The sequence below is a fragment of the Heterodontus francisci genome, chromosome 12 (assembly GCF_036365525.1).
Source record: "Heterodontus francisci isolate sHetFra1 chromosome 12, sHetFra1.hap1, whole genome shotgun sequence".
NCBI lineage: Eukaryota > Metazoa > Chordata > Chondrichthyes > Heterodontiformes > Heterodontidae > Heterodontus > Heterodontus francisci.
The window spans coordinates 80503910-80527660 of NC_090382.1; the positions used below are offsets into that span (position 1 = coordinate 80503910).

Sequence of the window (23751 nt, forward strand, 5' to 3'; positions counted from 1 at the left end):
TACTCTCTGCTTTCTATACATTAATGAATCCACAATCCATGCTAATCTGTTACCCCCAATCCCATGACTCCTAATTTTGTGTAATAACCTCTTGTGTGGCACCTTATCTTCACAGTTGCTGCCTGACTTACTGAGTATCTCAAGCATTTTCTGTTTTTTATTTCATATTTCCAACATCTGTAGTATTTTGCTTTTGATCAAAGAATTCTGTCTAGTGTGAACTGCACTGAACTAGCTAAAGCTCAGGGAACTCACGTCACACCAGACAACACGTGAGTTCAGATACAAGTGATTCACAAACTGATGGACAGGAACTGAAAGTGTTCCAACAAAAGCAGTTATCTCAATAATGACACCATAAGAGTTGATTGTTGCAAAACTATTACCTGATTATCTTTTAAAAGTGTCTTCATGGATATAATTTGCCCCTTGCATGTTGGAAACAAATTAGGGAAATAGTGGGGATGAAATTGGTCTTGTCACCCCATTATTTTAAACAAAAATATTTCTTGTATCCAAATCCTATCCAGAACTACACAGGCTTCCAAACTGGAAGCCAGCGACTTCCAAGTGTTCAGGGCATCTGCCTGAAATCGGTGTTATGCACCTTGAAAGTGCAAATTAAGGTCCTATTGCCTGTTTTAGAACCCTGCTTGAAATACGTTATCAGCTGGGAACAGCATGCACCACTCAGTTTTTTGGGGTCCACAGCAGTCTAACCAGCAGACCATAAAGGAACAACTGGAGATGGCCTATGAAGTTGTAACTAACTTATTTATAGTTTTGTTTCTGTGGAATAAGGAGCAATAGTGCTCCCCTTGACTCCACTAAAATACTGCAAAAGTCGATATTGAAAAATATATCTGATGAAATGTTATTGTTCTGAAACGTTAACTCTGTTTCTCTCTCCTTAGCAGATGCCTGACCTGCTGAATATTTCCACTAATTTCTGTTTATATTTCAGATTTCCAGCATCCACTGTATGCTGCCTAAAGAAATATAGGCCTGGACACCAGGACACCTTCCTGCTCTTCTTCACATCACTCCATGAAACCTTTATAAATGCACATGGGCAGGCTGATACAACTTCAGTTGAACATCTCAACCAAAAGATGGCACCTCCCTCAGTACGGTCCAAAAGTGTCAGCCAAAATTATATAATCAAGTCCCATGCCATGCTATCCATAGATAATGGAAAAGATTTTGATTTGTAGGATACTCAGTCTGCTTATGAAAAGGGCCATTTTGTTATGAGTTAAAGTTAGGAGCTAGCCCAAACTATAACTTTATGACTTAACACTTCACTGTGTAGCATGTTCGTGCATTATGCTGTCCCACCAAACCACAAAACAATTCTACAGATAGCACAATGTTACGCCCTTTATTTCCAACATGCCTTTGCATCATCCCTACACCTTGACTCTCTTCCAATTGTCCATTTGTTCAAAGCCACAGTGCTGTGTGACATGCCACTTTCAGCCCTTTTTTCAACCACACAGGGAGAGGTAGCCTTTATCAAATACCACGCTTAGCAACCAGGCTGAGCAGTGACATGGCTCGTGACTCGTATGTCTACTGGATGAAGAAACAGTTCTAGCTATGACTGGAATCTGCCCCCACAATACTGTGAAACTAAATGTCTTCTAACTATTATTACATCGAGTCATTACAGAATTGGTTTCACAAGAAATTGATTCTAATCTGTTCTGTAAATTACCCTGTGATTTTATACAGCACTAGTCTTTATCAATTTTGATTTTTCAGGAACCAGTCAATATTTTTGAGGCAGGAGGTGGGTGAGGGCAACTTTTTTCCCTTAAGGTTTATGTGGGGAAGCCACTGGAGTTTTTTTTTCTTATTTTTACGTTTTGGGTTTTTTGGTTGGGGGGGAAGGGGCTTTTGCTGTGTTTTTTTGTCCCTTTGAGGACCTTTCCTTGTGTTGTCTCTCTACCTCCCAGTTTTTTATGTCTTCTTAAGTGAACATTGCTCACTGTTCTCGCCTTTTGTGGTTTCAATTTAATTGAAGCGTACAGTATTTTCTGCTGCAACCATTTTAGAACTGGCAAGCTGACTGTGTTTCTGGCAATTTCTGCTTTCATTTCAGTTCTCCTGCATAGACAGGAGCAGAGGTACAGAAATGCCACTAGCAATGACCCTTCTTTCTAGTTTCTGCCTTTCCAGGTTAGGAAATCCTTGGACTTCCACTTGGTACCTTCTCATGGTTACAAAGCTGAGATGAAAAGCTTGTCTTGCAGAGAAAATCAAGTAATGCAACATTTGTCACTTATTGTTTCTCCCTCAGCTTCCTTTGTTGTTTTTAAGTCACTTTTTGTTTCTGTTCTGTTTCACTCTTTCTTTTCTTAAGTATTCCCTAAAGAGTGACAGCATACTGTACAAAAAGGAATGCACAATCATCTGCTAGAACTGTTAGAAGTCAGCTGGCAATGTAGATGTTAACAATTTGGAAAACATTAATCCCTTGTTTGTATTTGGAATATGGAATGATGTACAAGATTCATGACTAACTTTATTAAAATTACATACTGACTGTGGGGTGAAATTCTCCTTTGTAAGAGAATTTTTCTCCAATTACAAACCACTAACAAAATCCAGAGACCCTTCCCTCTTCAAGGTTTTTTGAGAATGCAATTTTGTTAACAAGTCAGTAATTGCAGAGGAAAATGGACAATTGCAGTTTTTTGTTGAGAAATTTCACTTCTTATCATGTCTATCTAAATACATATTATTTTGTAACAGTCCATTGTATTTATTTCATCCACAAGCAATGTCAAACATTCAACATATCCTCATTAGGGACAGCTTCCCCAAACCGTATAAACACCATAATAAAGGCAAAATACTGCGGATGCTGGAGATCTGAAATAAAAACAAGAAATGCTGGAATAACAGAGAATAACCGCTCAGAAGGTCATGGAGCAAAGGCAAACAATATGTTAATGGTACGTTGAAAGACAAAGCAATAGTAAAAATGGGGTGTTAATGGACTGAAAACTGAACAGCCACAAACACAAACATGAAAAAAGTGGGTAGGCAAACTGAACAGACAAAGATAAAATAAAATAAACACAAAAAAATAAAAAATAAATAAAAAATAACTAAAAGCATAAGTAAAATGGGGGGTCCGTCATGCTCTGAAATTATTGAACTCAATGTTCAGTCCAGCAGGCTGTAGTGTGCCTAATCGGTAAATGAGATGCCATTCCTCAAGCTTGTGTTGATGATCACTGGAACACTGCAGCAATCCCAGATCAGAGATGAGAGCAGGGGGGAGTGTTGCAATGGCAAGCAACCGGAAGCTCGGGGTCATGCTTTCGGACTGAGTGGAGGTGTTCCGCAAAGCGGTCAGCCAGTCTGCGTTTGGTCTCCCCAATGTAGAGGAGACCACATTGTGAGCAACAAATACAGCATACTACATTGAAAGTAGTACAAGTAAATCACTGCTTCACCTGAAAGGAATGTTTGGGGCCTGGGATAATGAAGAGAGAGGAGGTAAATGGGCAGGTATTACACCTCCTGTGATTGCAGGGGAAGGGGACGAGGTGGTGGGGGTAATGTAAGAGTGGACCAGGGTGTCGCAGAGGAAACGATCCCTTCGGAATGCTGACAGGGGAAGGGAGGGGAAGATGCGTTTGGTAGTGGCATCACGCTGGAGATGGTGGAAATGGCAGATGACGATCCTTTAGATATGGAGGCTGATGGGGTGGAAAGTGAGGACAAGGGGAACCCTGTCACGGTTCTGGGAGGGAGGGGAAGGGGCAAGGGTAGAGGTGCGGGAAATGGGCCGGACAGGGTTGAGGGCCCTGTCAACCACAGTGAGGGGGGGGGAATCCTCGGTTGAGGAAAAAGGAAGACACATCAGAAGCGCTGTCATGGAAGGTAGCACTATCAGAACAGATGCATCGGAAACGGAGAAACTGGGAGAATGGAATGGAGTCCTGACATGGGGCAGGGTGTGAAGATGTGTAGTCAAGGTAGCTGTGGGAGTCGGTGGGCTTATAATAGATATTAGTAGACAGCCTATCCCCAGAGATGGAAACAGAGAAGTCGAGGAAGGGAAGAGAACTGTCGGAGATGGATCATATAAAGGTGAGAGAAGGGTGGAAATTAGAAGCAAAGTTGATAAAGTTTTCCAATTCGGGGTGGGAGCAGTAAACGGCACTGATACAGTCATCAATGTACTGGAAAAAGAGCTGGGGGAGGGGGCCTGAGTAGGACTGGAACAAGGAATGTTCGACATGTCCCACAAAAAGACAGGCATAACTAGGACCCATGCGGGTACCCATAGCAACACCTTTTACTTGAAGGAAGTGAGTGGAGTTGAAGGAGAATTTGTTCAATGTGAGAACAAGTTCAGCCAGGCAGAGGAGGGTGGCGATGGATGGGGACTGGTTGGACCGCTGTTCAAGGAAGAAGCGGAGAGCCCTCAAACTGTCCTGGTGGGGGATGGAGGTGTAGAGAGATTGGACGTCCATAGTGAAAAGAAGGCGATTGGGGCCAAGAAACCTGAAATTGTCAAAATGGCATAGGGTGTCAGAACAGTCACGGATCTAGGTAGGAAGAGACTGGACCAGCGGAGAAAAGATAGGGTCAAGATAGGAAGAAATAAGTTCAGTGGGGCAGGAGCAGGCTGACAAAATGGGTCTGCCGGGACAGTCCTTTTTGTGGATTTTGGGAAGGAGGGAGAAACGGGCTGTTCGGGGTTGCGGGACTGTGAGGTTGGAAGCTGTAGAGGGAAGATCTCCAGAGAAGATGAGGTCAGTGACAGTCCTGTGGACAGTCACTTGATATACGGTGGTGGGGTCACGGTCCAGGGGGAGGTAGGAAGAAGTGTCAAAGTTGGCGCTGAGCCTCTACAAGGTAGAGGTCGGTACGCCAGACAACCACAGCACCACCCTTATCTGCAGGTGTGATGACAATGTCGGGATTAGACCTGAGAGGACGGATTATCTTTACTAATGCTTTGTCTTTCAACACACCACTAACATATTGTTTGCCTTTGCTCCATGACCTTCTGGTCGGTTAATCTCCGTGACCTTGTCCTATCTACACCTTCCTCTTTGTTATCTCTTGCCCCACCCCCGCTTTACTTGCTTAAAACCTTTCACATTTCTAATATCTGCTAGTTCTGAAGAAGGGTCACTGACCTGAAACATTAACTCTGCTTCACTCTCCACAGCGGCTGCCAGACCTGCTGAGTATTTCCAGCATTTCTTGTTTTTATTTCGTATACACACCATGATGGGTACTCAACGTTTATGTGTGCTTATGTCTATTATAAGGCTTCTGTGTGGACATAGTTCTACCACTTGTACACATACTAGTCCATATACGAAGATACTGAAGAGGTGGACGTGTATTGCAAAACTGCCATTCAATCAATTTCGGGTTCAAATATCCTATGGCACAAAAGTGGGTTTGTTAAGTCGTCTGAACCATACACTGTATTACTTTCTAAATTCAACTATTTATTACTCTCATCCATTGCATTATCTTAATATTTAGCCAGTTGGTACTTTATCCACTGGCATTTTATTTAATTTGGTTAGCAGGGCCCTCGACCCAGTTTGCCCCATTCCCTGCACTTCTGTTCTTGACCCTTCCCCTTGCTTCCAGAATTATATATTCCCTTGTCTTCACCTTCCATCCCAACCGCCTCCACATTCAACATGCCAGACGAACCAGCAATTTACTTGTACGTCTTTCAATTTAGTATACTGTATTCGTTGCTCACAATGCAGTTTCCTCTACACTGGGGAGACCAAACGCAGGTTGGGTGATTGCTTTGCAGAACACTTCAGCTTAGTCCGCAAGCATAACCCTGATCTTCCAATTGCCTGTCATTTTAATTCCCCGTCTCACTCCCACTCTGACCTTTCTGTCCTTGACCTGCTACACTGTTCTAATGGAACTCAACAGAGCTCGAGGAATAGAATATAATCTTTTGATTAAGCACTTTACAGCCTTCCAAAGACTGAGTTCAACAATTTCTGATCACAACCATTGCTCCCTTTTTTGGACAGCCGCTGTTGGCAATGATTATGCCATTCACAGCTCCGCTAGACCAACCTTTTGTGTCTTTACTTGTCCCATACCACCGCCTTTGCCTTGCACTATCATTTCTTTGTCATTTAGTCTCTCTTGCCTTTCACCCTCTCAGACCTTCTGTTTTGTTCTTTCCTCCCCCTCTCCTTTCTTTGCATCTGTACTTGCTTAAAATTCGTTACATTCCTAACTTTTTCCACTTCTGATAATAGATCATTTACCTGAAACGTCAACTTCCCTTCTCTCTCCACAGATGCTGCGTGACTTAGAGTATTTCCAGCATTTTCTGTTTTTATTTCAGAAGTCCAGCATCTACAGTATTTTGCTTTTCTCGATTTAATCGACTGGTACCGAATCATCCACTGGAACACTCTTTCTTTAACCAAGTAGTACTATGTCATCTATGGCGTCTCTCTCTATTTAACTGGCTGGTACACTGTCATCCACTACTACAATCTTGAATTGGCTGGTACTATCATTGACTGGCATGCTCTCTATTTAACTGGTTGATACCCTGTCATCCACTGCCATTGTCTAGATACTTAATCAGTTGGTACTGTGTCACCCACTGGCAGTCTGTTTAATCAGCTGGTACTGTCACCCACTGGCACTCCATTTAATCAGCTGGTACACTGTCACCCACTGGCACTCCATTTAATCAGCTGGTATACTGTCACCCACTGGCAGTCTGTTTAATCAGTTGGTACAGTCACCCACTGGCAGTCTATTTAATCAGCTGGTACACTGTCACCCACTGGCACTCCATTTAGTCAGTTGGTACAGTCACCCACTGGCACTCCATTTAGTCAGTTGGTACACTGTCACCCATTGGCACTCCGTTTAATCAGCTGGTACACTGTCACCCACTGGCAGTCTGTGTAATCAGCTGCTACACTGTCACCCACTGGCACTCCATTTAATCAGTTGGTACAGTCACCCACTGGCACTCCATTTAGTCAGTTGGTACAGTCACCCACTGGCACTCCATTTAGTCAGTTGGTACTCTAACCTTTGCGCTGGGTTATGATGGTGATCAGAGGGATGGTGGGTCTGTCGGAAAACACCTCCGCGTTGTGCTGAAGCGCATCTTTGACCGTTTGGAAGCCATTGAGCACGACCAGGAGCCGGCTGCCCAGGTACAAGCTGCAAATGTCGCCATACGCCTTGCCCAGGGCGGTGAGCTGCAGATGCGGCGGGAGCTGGGCCCCGGAGCCCGGCCTCCAGGCCAAGGTGGGCAGCGAACCGATCAGGGGCCAGCAGGGCGGGCCGGCGGGGATCCGGCCCCGGCTTTTTCGGTTCATGAAGTAGCGGGTCAGGAAGAGAGCAGCGAGCATTATCAGGGTGACCACTAGGCAGTCACCGGCCTCCCCAGCCGCCTCCATGTCGCCGACGCCTGGCTCCGCTCGTGACGTCAGCGCAGGCCGAGGTCAAAGTGCAAAGATGCCTTTCCTCCATCAGGAGACACTGGGGTTATCCCCACAGTATCAACAAACAACAACTAAGTGGGCACAATTGACGAAGAACTAATTTACAAAAAGTAAACCTACCAAAGTAAAATAACTTGGACTATATGTGGAGTAAATTAAAGCAAAATACTGCAGATGCTGGAAATCTGAAATAAAAACAAGAAATGCTGGAACCACTCAGCAGGTCTGGCAGCATCTGTGGAAAGAGAAGCAGAGTTAACGTTTCGAGTCAGTGACCCTTCTTCTTCTGAACTGACAAATATTAGAAATGTCAAAGGTTATAAACAAGTGAGGTGGGGGTGGGGCAAGAGATAACAAAGGAGGTCGAGATTGGACCAGGCCACATAGCTGACCAAAAGGTCACGGAGCAAAGGCAAACAATATGTTAATGGTGTGTTGAAAGACAAAACATTAGCACAGATTAGGTGTTAATACAGTGAATATTGAACAGCAGCAAGTGCAAACCTGAAAAAAAGAGGGTAAGCAAACTGAACAAACTAAGATGAAATGAAATAAATGCAAAAAAAAGATTGTAAAAAAGAATGTAAAAAAAAAGGAAGAAAAAATAACTAAAAATGAAAGTAAAATGGGGGGCTGTCATGCTCTGAAATTATTGAACTCAATGTTCAGTCCGGCAGGCTGTGGTGTGCCTAATCGGTAGATGAGATGCTGTTCCTCGAGCTTGCGTTGATGTTCACTGGAACACTGCAGCAATCCCAGGACAGAGATGTGAGCAAGAGAGCAGGGGTGGGGGAGTGTTGAAATGGCAAGCAACCGGAAGCTCAGGGTCCTGCTTGCAGACTGAGTGGAGATGTTCTGCAAAGCGGTCACCCAGTCTGCGCTTGGTCTCCCTAATGTAAAGGAGACCACACTGTGAGCAGCGAATACAGTATACTACATTGAAAGAAGTACAAGTAAATCGCTGCTTCACCTGAAAGGAGTGTTTGGGGCCTGGGATAGTGAGGAGAGAGGAGGTAAATGGGCAGGTATTACACCTGCGATTGCAGGGAAAGGTGCCATGGGACGGGGACGAGGTGGTGGGGGTAATGGAGTCCTGGTTGCCACACACCAGCAGAGCCTCCTTACATTCGAGAGGGCACAGTGAGGAAAGATTGGAGAAACATGAACTCTGCAGCCTAGTGATGTGCATATGATGTATTAAAGTATGCGAAGCTTGAATATCACTTTAAGGTTTGTCAGGCTAGTAGAACGAGAGAACAGAAATTTAAATTAGTGTAAAGTAAACTTGAAACAGAACTGGAGAAAAAAATGTTTATTCAAAAAGGACGAATCTTTGGAATTATCTACTAATGGAATCAAAGACATTAAATTGGTTCAAGATGCATTTAAGCACTAAGCATCATGAGATGCTAGAAAAATCAAACAACAGTTTATAATATCAAACCTTATATCTTGAACTCAAATCTGACCAGTTGTTATCCTTTATATAATTGCCTGGATTCTCCTTGCTGAATTCTCCATTTTTCTGGTGTTATAAAGGCAGTCTTGCAAATAAAATGGACAGAGAGACCTTCCACTGAAACTACTCTCTAAAATTGGCCAGCTCGACTTCCTTCCCATGATCCCACTATAGCCATGATCTGCCTGTCTCAATGCATGCAATGAAGATGGGGAGAACATAGCTTAGTTATCCACAGAATTTCCACAATATACCTTGGTGGCCACTGACTAAACAGTACATGAAAAAAAATCATAATAGTAGCACAACACTCCGATGGCAATGTGACCATTAAAGGTTCACAGAATAAAAGAAAAAAATAGGTTTTGGAACTATTAATATTTTCCTTTGATCTGTTTAATGTGCAAGTGTATCTCATTGGGCTATAAGCAATGATTTGTTGGAGATGGTTGTCATCTGGCCTTTAGGTAGTATGAATATACCCTGCCACTTGTGAGCCCAAGTCTGGACCGTATTCAGATCCTGCTGTAGGTTGCCATGGGGTGTTCCATAATCAGAAGAGTTGTGAATTTCTCTTTATTTGTTCATGGGATGTGGGTGTCACTAGCTTGGCTAGCATTTATTGCCCATCCTTAATTGCCCTTGAACTGAGTGGCTTGCTAGACTATTTCAGAGGGCAGTTTAGAGTCAACCACACATGTAGGCCAGACCAGGTGAGGATGGCAGATTTCCCTCCCTAAAGGACATTAGTGAGCCAGATGAATTTTTGCAACAATAAAATTCCAGATTTATTAATTCAAATCTCACCATCTGTCATGGTCTCCAGAGTACTAGTCTGGGCTACTGGATTACTAGGCTAGTGACATCACCACTATGCCACTGCTTCCCCAGAATGGAACTAGATGTCACAGAATTGTCAAAAAAACACAGCCCCATTCCTGACCATGTGACAAAGGGAGGGTCATGAAGGAAGCAGCTGAAGAACATTAGGCCAAGTTAATGTTGCTGATCGCTGTATAGTGATTCTGGCTGGAAAACATTTGTGTTTGAGAACAGAATCTAGCTCTCTAGTAATGCCCTCAGTGGTCAAATAGCCTTCTAACATTTCACTGTATGGGCTTACATGCAAAGGATGATGAATGGATTTGCTGCCATTGATCGCAGAAGCAAGCCCCAGCACGAGAAACAAGGCAAGGAGAGGTGAAAAATTGAAAACAACTGTGCTTCCAATCATCCACGAAATAGTCACTGGTTGAAATGTTTACAGTAAGTTACTAGAAGTACAAAAAGTGACTAACCTATTCAGTGGATTTTCCAAAAATACAAGTAATTAAGGAATAGGTTTTGTATATTCAGATCGATACAATCAAATATGTGATTACTTTGACAGACATTCTGTATCATTAGAGTGAATGGGGAAAGGTCCATTTACAATTGAATTTTGTTTTTATTGTTGTTCTGAAATTAACTGTAGCACTGTTAGGCCAAAGTTCCAAGTAACTGGAACAGTTAATATATCAGATAGTTTTCTCTTTTTTGACAAAGTTATGGAAGAGAACATCTTTATATGTATAAATAAATAATCAGGTCTTGGAATAGTAAACATTTGTTTTCTGGTTAATCCTGTCCTTGTTGCAACCAAATGATTTTTCTTTTAAACTCTTTGATGTGTAGCCTTGGCAGTGAATTGCGACTATTGTGTGAAGTGGAAAAATGTCTGAAAGTAGGGACGGTATTTTGAATATATATAATTTTCTCCCTTTGCATGTTGTGATTATTGCATGTTTTGGCTTTAAATTTCTATTCATAGTAGAGGGAGGAGGAAATTGATGGGTGCAGTCCCAGCACTGATCTAGTCTAGTCCATGATGTCGTATGACTCACATTCTTGTCTCAGCAGGAGAAAGGCCACATGTATGATTGTAGACTATATCCTGTATGTTTCCTTCATAAAAAACAGAAGATTTGAAACCATCACACCTAGGATAAATGATTAGGTGGGTAAGCTGTTCTAAGAACCTGTTTATTTTGAAAATGAGGAACTCTATTCACATCTATAAAATTATTCATAACCTGATTGGCTGCTGACTGTTCAAAACAAAAATGTTCTTACTTAAATTCCAATTAATACCAGCAAATTAGCTCAATTTAAGGCCCCACTTAGGGGCCATTTTCAGATGCCGACAGCATTTCCCCAGCCATCAGTGCCTCCTCTCACTGGCCCAATGAATGAACTGCAAGTGTGAAAAGGTCACAGGTGCAGCCAAAACAATTCTTGTGGAGGGATTTCCCCTCCACACTTATGGCCATAACAAATGTGGGCCTTCTTTAATTTTTAATTTTCAACAGGTTTTTGAGAGTGCCTTCATTCTCATCTTTCTGCCTCAGCAGAGCCCACATCTCCTGGTGGGGCTGCCAACCGTCCAGGGCTGTGGGCCTTTTAATTGGGCCTCCCCGCAAGGAACCCACCAGGCGGGGAGGTGGTGGCGTAGTGGTATTATCACTGGACTAGTAACCCAGAGACCCGGGGTATTGATCTGGAGACATGGGTTTGAATCCCACCACATCAGAAGGTGGAATTGGAATTTATAATTAATACATCTGGAATTAAAAGCTAGTCTAATGATGGCCATGAAACCATTGTCGATTGTTGTAAAAACCCATCTGGTTCACTGACGTCCTTTAGGGAAGGAAATCTGCTGTCCCTACCTGGTCTGGCCTACATGTGACTCCAGACCCACAGCAATGTGGTGAACTCTTACATGCCCTCTGAAATGGCCTAGTAAGCCACTCAGTTGTGCCTAACTGCTACGAAGTCAATAAAAAGGAATGAAACCGGACAGACCACCCAGTATCGACCAAGGCACCGGAAACGACAATGGCAAACCCAGCCCTGTCGACCCTGCAAAGTCCTCCTTACTAACATCTGGGGCTTGTGCCAAAGTTGGGAGAGCTGTCCCACAGACGAGTCAAGCAACAGCCTGATTCTGTGAGTATGACTGTCGCAGACACTGCAATCGTTATCCCTGGATGTGACCTGTCCCACCGGCAGGACAGACCCAGCAGAGGTGGCGGGATAGTGGTGTACAGTAGGGAGGGAGTTGCCCTGGGAGTCCTCAACATCAACTCCGGAATCCATGAAGTCTCATGGCATCAGGTCAAACATGGGCAAGGTAACCTCCTACTGATTACCACCTACCGCCCTCCCTCAGCTGATGAGTCAGTACTCCTCCATGTTGGACATCACTTGGAGAAAGCACTGAGGGTGGCAAGGGCACAAAATGTACTCTGGGTGGGGGACTTCAATGTCCATCACCAAGAGTGGCTTGGCAGCACCACTACTGACCGAGCACTAAAAGGGACATATCTGCTAGACTGGGTCTGCAGCAGGTGGTGGGGGAACCAATACGAGGGAAAAACATACTTGACCTTGTCCTCACCAATCTGCCTGCCGCAGATGCTTCTGTCCATGACTGTATTGGTGGGAGTGACCACCGCACAGTCCTTGTGGAAACGAAGTCCCGCCTTCACATTGAGGATACTGTCCATCGTGTTGTGTGGCACTATCACCGTGCTAAATGGGATAGATTTCAAACAGATCTAGCAATGCAAAACTGGGCATCCATGAGGCACTGTGGGCCATCAGCAGCAGCAGAATTGTACTCAACCACAATCTGTAACCTCATGGCCCGACATATCCCCCACTCTACTATTACCATCAAGCCAGGAGACCAACCCTGGTTCAATGAAGAGTGCAGGAGGGCATGCCAGGAGCAGCACCAGGCACCTCAAAATGAGGTGTCAACTTGGTGAAGCTACAACCCAGGACTATATACTTGTATGCCAAACTGCATAAGCAGCATGCAATAGAGAGAGCTAAGCGATCCCATAACCAACGGATCAGATCTAAGCTCTGCAGTCCTGCCACATCCAGTCGTGAATGGTGGTGGACAATTAAACAACTAACTGGAGGAGGTAGCTCCACAAATATCCCCATCCTCAATGATGAGGGAGCCCAGCACGTCAGTACGAAAGATAAGGCAGAAGCATTTGCAACAATCTTCAGCCAGAAGTGCTGAGTTGAAGATCCAGACTTCAGCCAATTCAATTCACTCCGCGTGATATCAAGGAACGACTGAAGGCACTGGATACTGCAAAGGCTATGGGCCCTGACAATATTCCGGCAATAGTACTGATGACCTGTGCTCCAGAACCTGCCACATGCCTAGCCAAGCTGTTCCAGTATAACTACAACACTGGCATCTACCTGGCAATGTGGAAAATTGCCCAGGTATGTCCTGTACACAAAAATCAGGACAAGTCCAACCCGGCCAATTACTGCCCCATCAGTCTACTCGCAATCATCAGTAAAGTGATGGAAGGTGTCATCAACAGTGCCATCAAGCGGCACTTGCTTAGCAATAATCTGCTCAGTGATGCTCAGTTTGGGTTCTGCCAGGGCCACTCAGCTCCTGACCTCATTACAGCCTTGGTTCAAACTTGGACAAAAGAGCTGAACACAAGAGGTGAGGCGAGAGTGACTGCCCTTGACATCAAGGCAGTATTTGACAGAGTATGGCATCAAGGAGCCCTAGCAAAACTGGAGTTATTGGAAATCAGGGGGAAAACTCTCTGCTGGTTGGAGTCATACCTAGCACAAAGGTATGTGGTTGTTGGAGGTCAATCATCTGAGCTCCAGGACATCACTGCAGGAGTTCCTCAGGGTAGTGTCCTCGGCCCAACCATCTTCAGCTGCTTCATCAATGACCTTCCTTCAATCATAAGGTCTGAAGTGGGGATGTTTGCTAATGATTGCACAATGTTCCGCACCATTTGCGACTCCTCAAATACTGAAGTAGTCCGTGTAGAAATGCAGCAAGACCTGAACAATATCCAGGCTTGGGCTGATAAGTGGCAAGTAACATTTGCGCCACACAAGTGCCAGGCAATGACTATCTCCAACAAGAGAGAATCTAACCATCTCCCCTTGACATTCAACGGTATTACCATTGCTGAATCCTCCACTATCAACATCCTAGGGGCTACCATTGAGCAGAAACTGAACTGCAGTAGCCATATAAATACCGTGACTACAAGAGCCGGTCAGAGGCTAGGAATCCTACGTAGAGTAACTCACCTCCTGACTTCCCAAAGCCTGTCCACCATCTACAAGGCACAAATCAGGAGTGTGATGGAATACTCTCCACTTGCCTGGATGGGTGCAGCTCCAACAACACTCAGGAAGTTTGACACCATCCAAGACAAAGCAGACCGCTTGATTGGCACACCATGCACAAACATTCACTCCCTCCACTACCGATGCACAGTGGCAGCAGTGTGTACCATCTACAAGATGCACTGCAGCAATGCACCAAGGCTCCTTAGACAGCACCTTCCAAACCCGTGACCTCTACCACCTCGAAGGACAAGAGCAGCAGATGCATTTGAACACCACCACCTGCAAGTTCCCCTCCAAGTCACACACCATCCTGATTTGAAACTATATCGCCACTCATTCACTGTCGTCAAAATCCTGGAACTCCCAAACAGCACTTGGGTGTACCTACCTCACATGGACTGCAGCGGTTCAAGAAGGCAGCTCACCACCACCTTCTCAAGGGCAATTAGAGATGGGCAATAAATACTGGCATAGCCAGTGACATCCACATCTCATGAATGAATAAAAAAAAACTCCCACTGTTCTTAATTGGACAGCGAACGTGGAGGCAGCCAATTAGAGCCTACCTCACGTAAAGTTACACCGATGCGTGCCTTGATGACAAGCCCAAGCTCGAGACCCACATATGGTTCCGACATCGGGTTCCCAACGCCTGCAGGAAAATTCAGCCCAATATGTGCAAGTTGGAAACTGGATACAGCTGAACTTAATTTAAACAGTTGCACTTTGATGAACTTTGGTAGAGGTGTTATGTTTTGTTTTTATGATGGCAATTAATCTCGAAACAACCATTTGACAGCTCATGTTGTGATTGACTATGAATGATCTGTCAAGCTTGCATAAAAGTAAGAAAACAGTATGAATAGACAAACGAGGTTTGTAATGACTTACTTTATAAGCATGTTTGTGCGCTTGACCTTGCAATATACTCTATTCTTAAAACAGTATCACAATTATGGCAAAGTGACAACTGGTAGCACTCTCACATTTAGGATAGTAAGATGTCGGTTCAAATCCCACCCCAGATATAAACACAAAAATCTAGGTTGACAGTACAGTACCGAGAGAGTCCAGTGTTATTCTCCAGAAAGCTTGTTATGGAAGGATAATGCTGGAGCCTCTCTTTACTTAGTTTCACATTTATTGTACAGAATAAAAGGGATTACAAACAGAATAAAGAGATCACTCAAAACCCTCCACCAGGCTCAGTAAGTGTCTACTTCTCAGTGCTCAAGTAAGACCCCAATTAACACCCTCCACCTGCATATAATCAAACAATTGATACACAATTAACAGATTAACATGTTGCACCATCAGAGATGCTGTCTTTTGGATGAGAAGTTAAACCAAAACCCTGTCTGACCTCTCTGGTGGATGTAAAAGAGTCCTTGATACTCGTTAAAAGAGCAGGGGACTTCCCGCCGGAGTCCTGGCCAACATTTATCCCTCAATCAACATCATTGTCAAACAGCTTATCTGATTATCACATTGCTGTTTGTGGGACCTGCTGTGCGCGAATTGGCTGTTGTGTTTCCTACATTACAACAGTGACTACACTTCAAAAGTACTTCATTGGTTGTAATTTGCTTTGGGACTGAGGTTGTGAAAGATGCTATATAAATGCAAATCTTTCTTGTCCTTCTTTGATTCAATGGTAAAATGATCCACTACTTCTCTCTCATCAAACAAAAATTTATCAAAGATTTTTCACAAAGATAATGACAAAAAATGAAGCATGCATTATTTTATTAATTGGATTACAGTATATGCAAGTTTAAATTTAGTTATGTCTGTTGATTTCCTAAGCTGCAGAAAATATACATTACAATTTGGGTTGCAACAGGGTCACTTCAGAAGAAGCAATTTGTGCAGCCCATCTGCTTAGTGCCATTATATTCAATATGATCAGCTTGACAGGCTCCATAGGAGCCTCCTCCCATCTTTTTTCATCAAACCCTACCAGGATATCCTTCTATTCCTTTCTCCCATATGTGCTTATCTAGCTTCTTAAATGCATTTATGCTATTTACCTCAATTTTCCCTTGTGGTAGCGCTTTACAACAACTTTTTGAGTAGTTTCTCCTAAATATCCTATTGGATTTATTAATGACTATCTTATATTTATGTCCTCACTTGTGAAAACATTTTTTCTATGTCTACCCTATCAACCCTTTCATTATCTTAAAGACTTCTATCAGGTTACCCCTCAGAATTCTCAGTTCTACACAAAAGAGCCCCAGCCTGTTCAGCCTTTCCTGATAAAGATATCCTCTCAGTTCTGGTATCATCCCTGTGAATCATTTTTGCACCTTTCTCAATGCCTTTCTATCCTTTTTATACTAAAACTATTCACAGGACTCCAAACCTGGGATTTTATCCTGGCAACGGGGGTCGCAGCATCCGGAAAAGGCGATGCTGGGAACCCCGCGCTGCCTCTGCTGTGGGAGGCCCACTGAATCTAGTGTCATGGGATGTGGGCATCGCTAGCAAGGCCAGCATTTCTTACCCATCCCTAATTTCCCTTGAGAAGGTGGTGGTAAGGTGCCTTCTTGAACCACTGCAACCCATCAGGTGTAGGTACACCCACAGTGCTGTTAGGCATGTAGTTCCAAGTTTTTGACTCAGCACCAGTGAAGGTATGGTGATATAGTTCCAAGTCAGGATGCTGTGTGGCTTGGAGGGGAACTTCCAGATGGTGGTGTTCCCATGCACCTTCCGTCCTGGTCCTTCTAGTTGGTAGAGGTCGTGGGTTTGGAAGGTGCTGTCGAAGGAGGCTTGGTGAGTTACTGCAGCGCATCTTGTATATGGTATATGGCTTGGTGGGGTAGATGCTGGGAGGACATTTCCCCTGGCTGTGGCTCCTAGAACTAAGTGTCACAGATTCAGAATAGGGGGTGGACTATTTAGGACAGAGATGTGGAGAAATTTCCTCACTCAAGGGGTTGTGGATCTTTGGAATTCCCAGAGAACTGTGAATGCTCAGTTGTTATTCAAGACAGATTGATAGCTTTTTAGATACTAAGAAAATTAAGGGAAATGGGGATAGTCCGGGATGGTGGAATGCAGGTAGAAGACGCCCCATCGTACTGAATCTTGATCAGGTTTAAAAGGGCTGAATGGCCTCCTCATACTCCTGTTTCTTGTGTTCTCATGTTCTAAGCTTCAGCATGTCGATGGCTTATTCAATAATACATCTGGAGGAGATATGGCATTCATTGTATATCTCCTGGGCCTTGTTCAAGTTTCTACGAGGTGTCACTCGCCACATTTTAAGTGGGCATTCCTAGTCTCTGAGCAGCCAGCTGGTAACTCTACTTCAAGGTGCAAGGAAATCAGGTAGGGTGGACTGCTGCAGGATGAAAGCATCATGGAGCTGCCCAGCAATCTTGCACCCACGAGCATAATTTATTTTGGTTACACACCAGCTGCACATTGATGAAGTGGAAGCCCTTGCAGTTGATCAATACTCCTGGGTGATCGAGGGTTGCATTATTTGCCACCTGCCTGCAGCTGATGGCGTCCTGCACATTTGGGAAGCCCACACAAGCTGAAAACCCAAGCGTCTGCTCATTCTGACTGGCATCATCACAGGCAAAGTTCACACAATTGCTGGCCCTGGTAAACAAGCTAGCATTGAGCTGTCCTATGCATTTGCAACCCCCGACTGTGAGATCCTGCCAATGGCTTCAGAAAATCCCTGTAAGAATCCAGAAGCAAAAGGGAGGTGGTTACTTTGACAGCTAAAGCGTGGCCGCCAGGTCCAGTTGGCAGCAGGTCTTGTTCCAGCAGGCTGAAAATGTCTGCCACCACCTGACGTGACACCCTGAGCCGCCTTAGACTCTGGTGTTCCAACATGTTGAGGAAGCTTATTCTCTGCCTGTTGACCCTGTGTGTCGGGTATGGCTTCCTACAAGCTGCACCTCTCAGCTGATCCCTTCTCTGCTGTGTAGGTGCAGGTCTGTGAACAGCCAGTTACTGCTGCTGCTCCTGCTGCTGGTCAATTTAGCCCTCATCTGTGATCCAAACTAACATAGCATAAGCAGCACCCATGCTAATTTTGATAGATCAGACCTCCAAAGTGTAAATGACGGCTCCAAAGAGTGTAAAGTAGCTTCCAAAGCGAGTAAAGTAACCTCTCAGCACAAGTACTATGTACAAATCCTTTCACTAGCATATAAGAAGGTAGTTGCGAGTACTCAGAACTTATTGTCATTCTTCCCTGCCAAGTCTTCAGCTCCCTCAACTGTCACAGTTTTCTTGCCTTGCTTTCACTGGTGAGTTCCAGGAAGCCCAAGAAACCCATAGACCCAAAATTAAAGTAGAAATCCCATGTTAATATCACTCTAATTGTGGGATTAGCATATGTCAATTGACAACCTGCTTCTCCCTAGGTGGTTGAGTGCATGCAGTCTGCATGAGTGAAATGCAGAAGTTGGCACGATGGTGCTGGTTTTCTCATGTGCTTTCATTTTCTCAATTTAACACTCCATTCATGCACTCTTCCAGTTTAAAATTCCCCCCAGGGTCTTATAACTGTCACATAATATAATTAAGAGCATTATACTCTAGTAATGGAGGTTATGCAAAGCAGGACAAGGAAGAGGGAGGGAGGAGGCAGGAGGCCATATCTGGCCAGGTTGTTCAGAGAGTAGTTCTCTTACCTGAACTTCAGTGAGGAACAATATGTGAGACATATGCACTTCAGTTAGGACCTCCACACTGAAATCTGCCAACTACTGCAGCTGCAACTGCAACCTCAGAGCAGGGCAAGATTTGCACTATGAAAATGATCATGGCAATGGACTTTGCATTTGGCTCCTTCCAGGCTGGAGCTGGATATTTGCAACATCTCGGAGTTTGCCATCCACTGTTTTGAAAGGGTCTCTACTGAGGCTCTCTACTCATTAAGGGCTAACTGCATTTCACTCTCTTGCTGGAGAGAAACAGGCAGAGCGAACACGTGGCTCCGCCAGAATTGCAAGCTTCCCCATGGTGCCGAGCGCCATTGACTGCATGCACATCACTTTTCAGGTGCCACTTTTCAACTCTGCCCTATACTGGATTCCTCTCCCTCAACTTCCAGCTGGTGTGTGACCATAAGCAGAGAATCATGGAAGTCAATGCCTGGTATCCTGGTAGCAGTCATAATGCCTCCATTGTGCAGCAGTACGCTGGGGCAGCTGCATTTGAGCGACCATGAAAGTGTGGCTACTGAGTGGCAAGGGCATTCCACTGATAACTCCAGTGGGAAACCATGCACATGTACGCAGTGTGCATACAATGAATGTCATGCTATCACATGAATTGTGATACATTCCCCCTATCTGGACTGCTGTGGAGGAGCCCTGCAGTACTCAGCAGAGTGGGTGTCAAGATTTACGGTGAGTTTTAAAAAAAAATCGTAGATGGGATGTGTGCATCACTGGCAAGGCCAGCATTGATTGCACACCCTAATTTTTTTTAATTCATTCATGGGATGTGGGCGGCGCTGGCCAGGCCAGCATTTATTGCCCATCCCTAATTGCCCTTGAGAAGATGGTGGTGAGCCACCTTCTTGAACTGCTGCAGTGGGTGTGGTGAAGATACTCCCACAGTGCTGTTCGGTAGCAAAAACTTGGATTTTGATCCAGCAACAATGAAGGAACAGTGCTATATTTCGGCACCTGAAGCGAGAGAACCGTTAAGATTGGCAACATGTACAATGTATAAAAACTTAATACTTCCATTTTGCTGCCATCGTTTGATGACCAGATAGGGATTTATTTATTCAGTGTAATGGGGGATATTATAGTTTTAAAATACCGATAGGAAGGATGATGTGAGTTATTTACACTGAACTGTGGTCAAATAATTCAATTTAAAGGGCAGAAAGTAGTGTACTGTGCAGCATGTGCTCAAATTTCCAGTGTGTGCTTCCAGTGGGCAAGGCTACCTGCCTAAAGCTTAAAACTGGAAAATTACCCTTGTATTTAATTAACTAGCCACTAGCAAAATTATAGATAACTAGAATTATTTTCCTCAAAAGGACTGGTGGATATATGGACTTGATATCTAAAGAAATGCATAAGATGGCAACCAAATCCGTGAAAACAGATCTGGATCAATACCTGACTAGGACTGCGATTAAGGTTTGCAAGGATAAGTACAAAAAGGTTAATGAATGCAATATAGGACATGATGGTTCCTGAGATGCTGAATCCTTGGAAATGTATGTCATGAAAGGCAACTGATCTAGATGTATAGAATCTTAGAATGGTTACAGCATAGAAGGGGGCCATTAGGCCCATCGAGTCTATGCCACGTCTCTGCAAGAGCAATTTAACTAGTCCCACTCCCCATTTCTTTCCCCGTAGCCTACAAATGTTTTTCCTTAGGTGCTTATCCAATTCACTTTTGAAAGGCCATGATTGAATCTGTCTCCACTACCCTTTCAGGCAGTGCATTCCAGACCCTAACCACTCCCTGTGTAAAAGCCTTTCCGCATGCTGCCTTTGGTTCTCTTGTCAATTACTTTAAAATCGGTGTTCTCTGGTTCTAAAACTCTCCAAAGAGAATAGTTTCTCCCTATCTTCCTTGTCTAAACCCCTCATGATTTTGTTTCATTTACTTTTGGAGGAAAGGGCAACATTTGCTGAAATTTTTATAAGCAGTCTAAGAGTTTGCGATAGAACTGATTGTACATGGTTTCCCAGATGGAACAGACTTAATGGCTTTTCATGTTTTTTCCTTTTATATTGAAATGTAGGAAGAGGACTGTTTTAGTCAAACCAATTCAGTGAGATCTTTGGATTTTTATACAAAAGTAAAGTGAAGATGATTTTATACCTAAAGCCCTTTTGATACGAAATAACTAGGTAATGAGGATTTGTACTTTAATGGAATGTTATCCTAAGATGGTCTGTCCAACATCTGTTTCTAAAACTGGATCAGATGGCACGCCATCGCAGTGTAAAGTTGATAGGTAATGTTTATAATTGTGCACACCCTGAGTTACTGGTCTCAACTGCGCTGTTGTGTGAAGGCAATGGATGTAGGCTTCAGTGTAAAAGAGTTGCCCATAGTTGATTCCACTTCCTGGAAGCAGCTGTGATACGTAGAGACACACATGATGGGCCGAATAGCCTCCTTCTATGCTGGAAATGACTGACAACATGTTGAAGAGGAAAATACTTTAAAAACAATTAAAAGGTACAAATAAACTACAAGAAAATCAGTTGATTTCCTGAGACAAATTATTTAATGAATGAGAAATAGCTGTGCTGGATCACCCGACTTTGGCAATTTGAAAATTTAGTGACATTTCTCTTTGAAGCAATGTTTTTTTTTTGTTCATTCATGGGATGTGGGCCTTGCTGGCTAGGCCAGCATTTATAGATATGACTCCAACATGCTGCCTTGATGTCAAGGGCAGTCACTCTTACCTCACCTCTGGAGTTCATCTTTTTTGTCCATGTTTGGACAAAGGCTGGAATGTGATCAGGAGCTGAGTGGCCCTGGCAGAACCCAAACTGAGCGTCAGTGTGCAGGTTATTGCTGAGCAAGTACTGCTTGATAGCACTGTCAACAACCCTTCCATTGCTTTGCTGATGGTAGAGAGTCGGCTGATAGGGCGGTAATTGATCAAGTTGGATTTATTCTGTTTTGTGTGTACAGGACATACTTGCGCAGTGGTTAGCACCGCAGCCTCACAGCTCCAGCAACCTAGATTCAGTTCTGGGTACTGCCTGTGTGGAGTTTGCAAGTTCTCCCCGTGTCTGCATGGGTTTTCGCCGGGTGCCCCAGTTTCCTCCCACAGCCAAAGACTTGCAGGTTGATAGGTAAATTGGGCATTGTAAATTGCCCCTAGTGTAGGTAGGTGGTAGGAGAATGGTGGGGATGTGGTAGAGAATATGGGGTTAATGTAGGATTAGTATAAATGGGTGGTTGTTGGTCGGCACAGACTCGGTGGGCCGAAGGGCCTGTTTCAGTGCTGTATCTCTAAATAAAATTAAAAAATTTCCACATTGCCAGGTAGATGCAAATTATCAAACTATCACGAAGTTTGCTCTCACACACTTTTTAATAAACAAATAGGTGATGATCCTTATGGCCATATGCTCACTGTACGTACATGCATAATACATCTTAGTTTACCTGTTGACACTTCACCCACCAGTGGATATCAGCTTTAATACATGCTGAATGTAGGCAGAGTAGTTACCAAGCAGCTGGAAGGCGTAAAGGTACAATTAACAAACAAAAAGCAAGCCTTATAGGCAAAAAGAATGTATAATAAAGCATAGCAAGATATTTGTACCCAATTCCAAATAAAACATGGACCAAACCAACTCTGGGACAATTGCCAAGTGCTGCCTGTTGTTTTAATGGCTGTGCCGTACTAAGACCGCCATCAAGTGGCAATGATATGTTAGTGACTAATTTTAAAATAGGTTTATAGTTGCTGAAAATGAGCCTAGCTATTTCCTACCTTTCCAAGTCATTCATATTCCCATGGGGGAGCTCCATGCTTACGCTTTCAAGCTAAAAGCAACAAAACAGGTGCAAGATGCCCTGCAGCCCCAGCAGAATGTCTGAAGTGGAAGCAAATGAAAACCAATTCACACAAAATCATTTTGCTGTCACACTGCAGTGTGCATCTTTAAGGGAAGTCTGAAATGTTGGCCACCCATCTTCAACAGACGGTAACAAAAGCAGCAAATGCTGGAAATACTCAGGTCAGGCAGCATCTGTGGAGAGAAAAACAGAGTTAACGTTTCAGGTCTGTAACTTTTCAGAGTTCTGATGAAAGGTCAGAAATATTAGAAGGGTTTGAGCAAGTGAAAGGTGGGAGGGGTGGGGGAATGAAGAACAAAAAGGAAGGTCTGTGATAGGGTGGAGGGCAGGAGAAATTAAATGACAAAAGGTTTCATGGTACAAAGCCAAAGGGAGTAGTAATGGGACATATAAAGAAACAAAAAAGATATGTCTGGATGAATTGTATATGGCGTGATTGCAGATATCTGAACACAAAGTAAAGGGATTAAGAACGAAGGAAGGGGAAAAATGAACTAGCAAAAGAAAAAAAATGGGTGCAGAGGTTATGATCTAAGATTATTGAACTCAATGTTGAGTCCGGAAGGCTGTAAAGTGCCCAGTCCAAAGATGAAGTGCTGTTCCTTGAGCTTGCGTTGAGCTTCATTGGATCATCATAGCAGGCCAAGGACAAAATGGTCAGAGTGGGAGCAAGGTAAAGAATTGAAATGACAAGCAAAGCAGTTGACCTCCCAGCGTGGAGGAGATCACATCATGAGCAGCGAATACAGTATACTAAATTGAAGTACAAGTAAATTGCTGTTTCACTTGGAATGAATGTTTGGGGTCTCGGACAGTAAGAAGGGAAGAGGTAAAAGGGCAAGTGTTGCATCTTCTGCGCTTGCATGGAAAAACAGGCAGTACCTGCACTGAGCATACCTTTGGTGGAAAAGTACAAGCGTTGCCTTCAGCAACTCTGTTTTTTATCAAAATCAACATCTTGCCAGAATATTAACTTCAGACGCAACTGGAAGTGGTCAGTGGCCCATCTTTCACTGATACCTCTGGCCTCCAGTGCTGACTTTAAGTAGCAATTGCAAGCATAAACCAGGA

General features: G+C 43.8%; 1 protein-coding gene across 3 annotated transcripts in view; it reads right to left on the reverse strand.

Moving 5' to 3' along the window:
- The window catches only part of cyp2u1 (cytochrome P450, family 2, subfamily U, polypeptide 1), a 32526-nt gene extending 25047 nt beyond the window's left edge, over positions 1 to 7479 (reverse strand). For all 3 annotated transcript variants that reach the window (XM_068043743.1, XM_068043742.1, XM_068043744.1), the window contains exon 1: positions 7073 to 7479. In XM_068043743.1, coding sequence (XP_067899844.1) covers positions 7073 to 7445 — 373 coding nt within the window. In that variant the 5' untranslated portion in view covers positions 7446 to 7479. The remainder of the gene's footprint in view (positions 1 to 7072) is intronic.
- Between the last annotated feature and the right edge of the window lie 16272 nt (positions 7480 to 23751).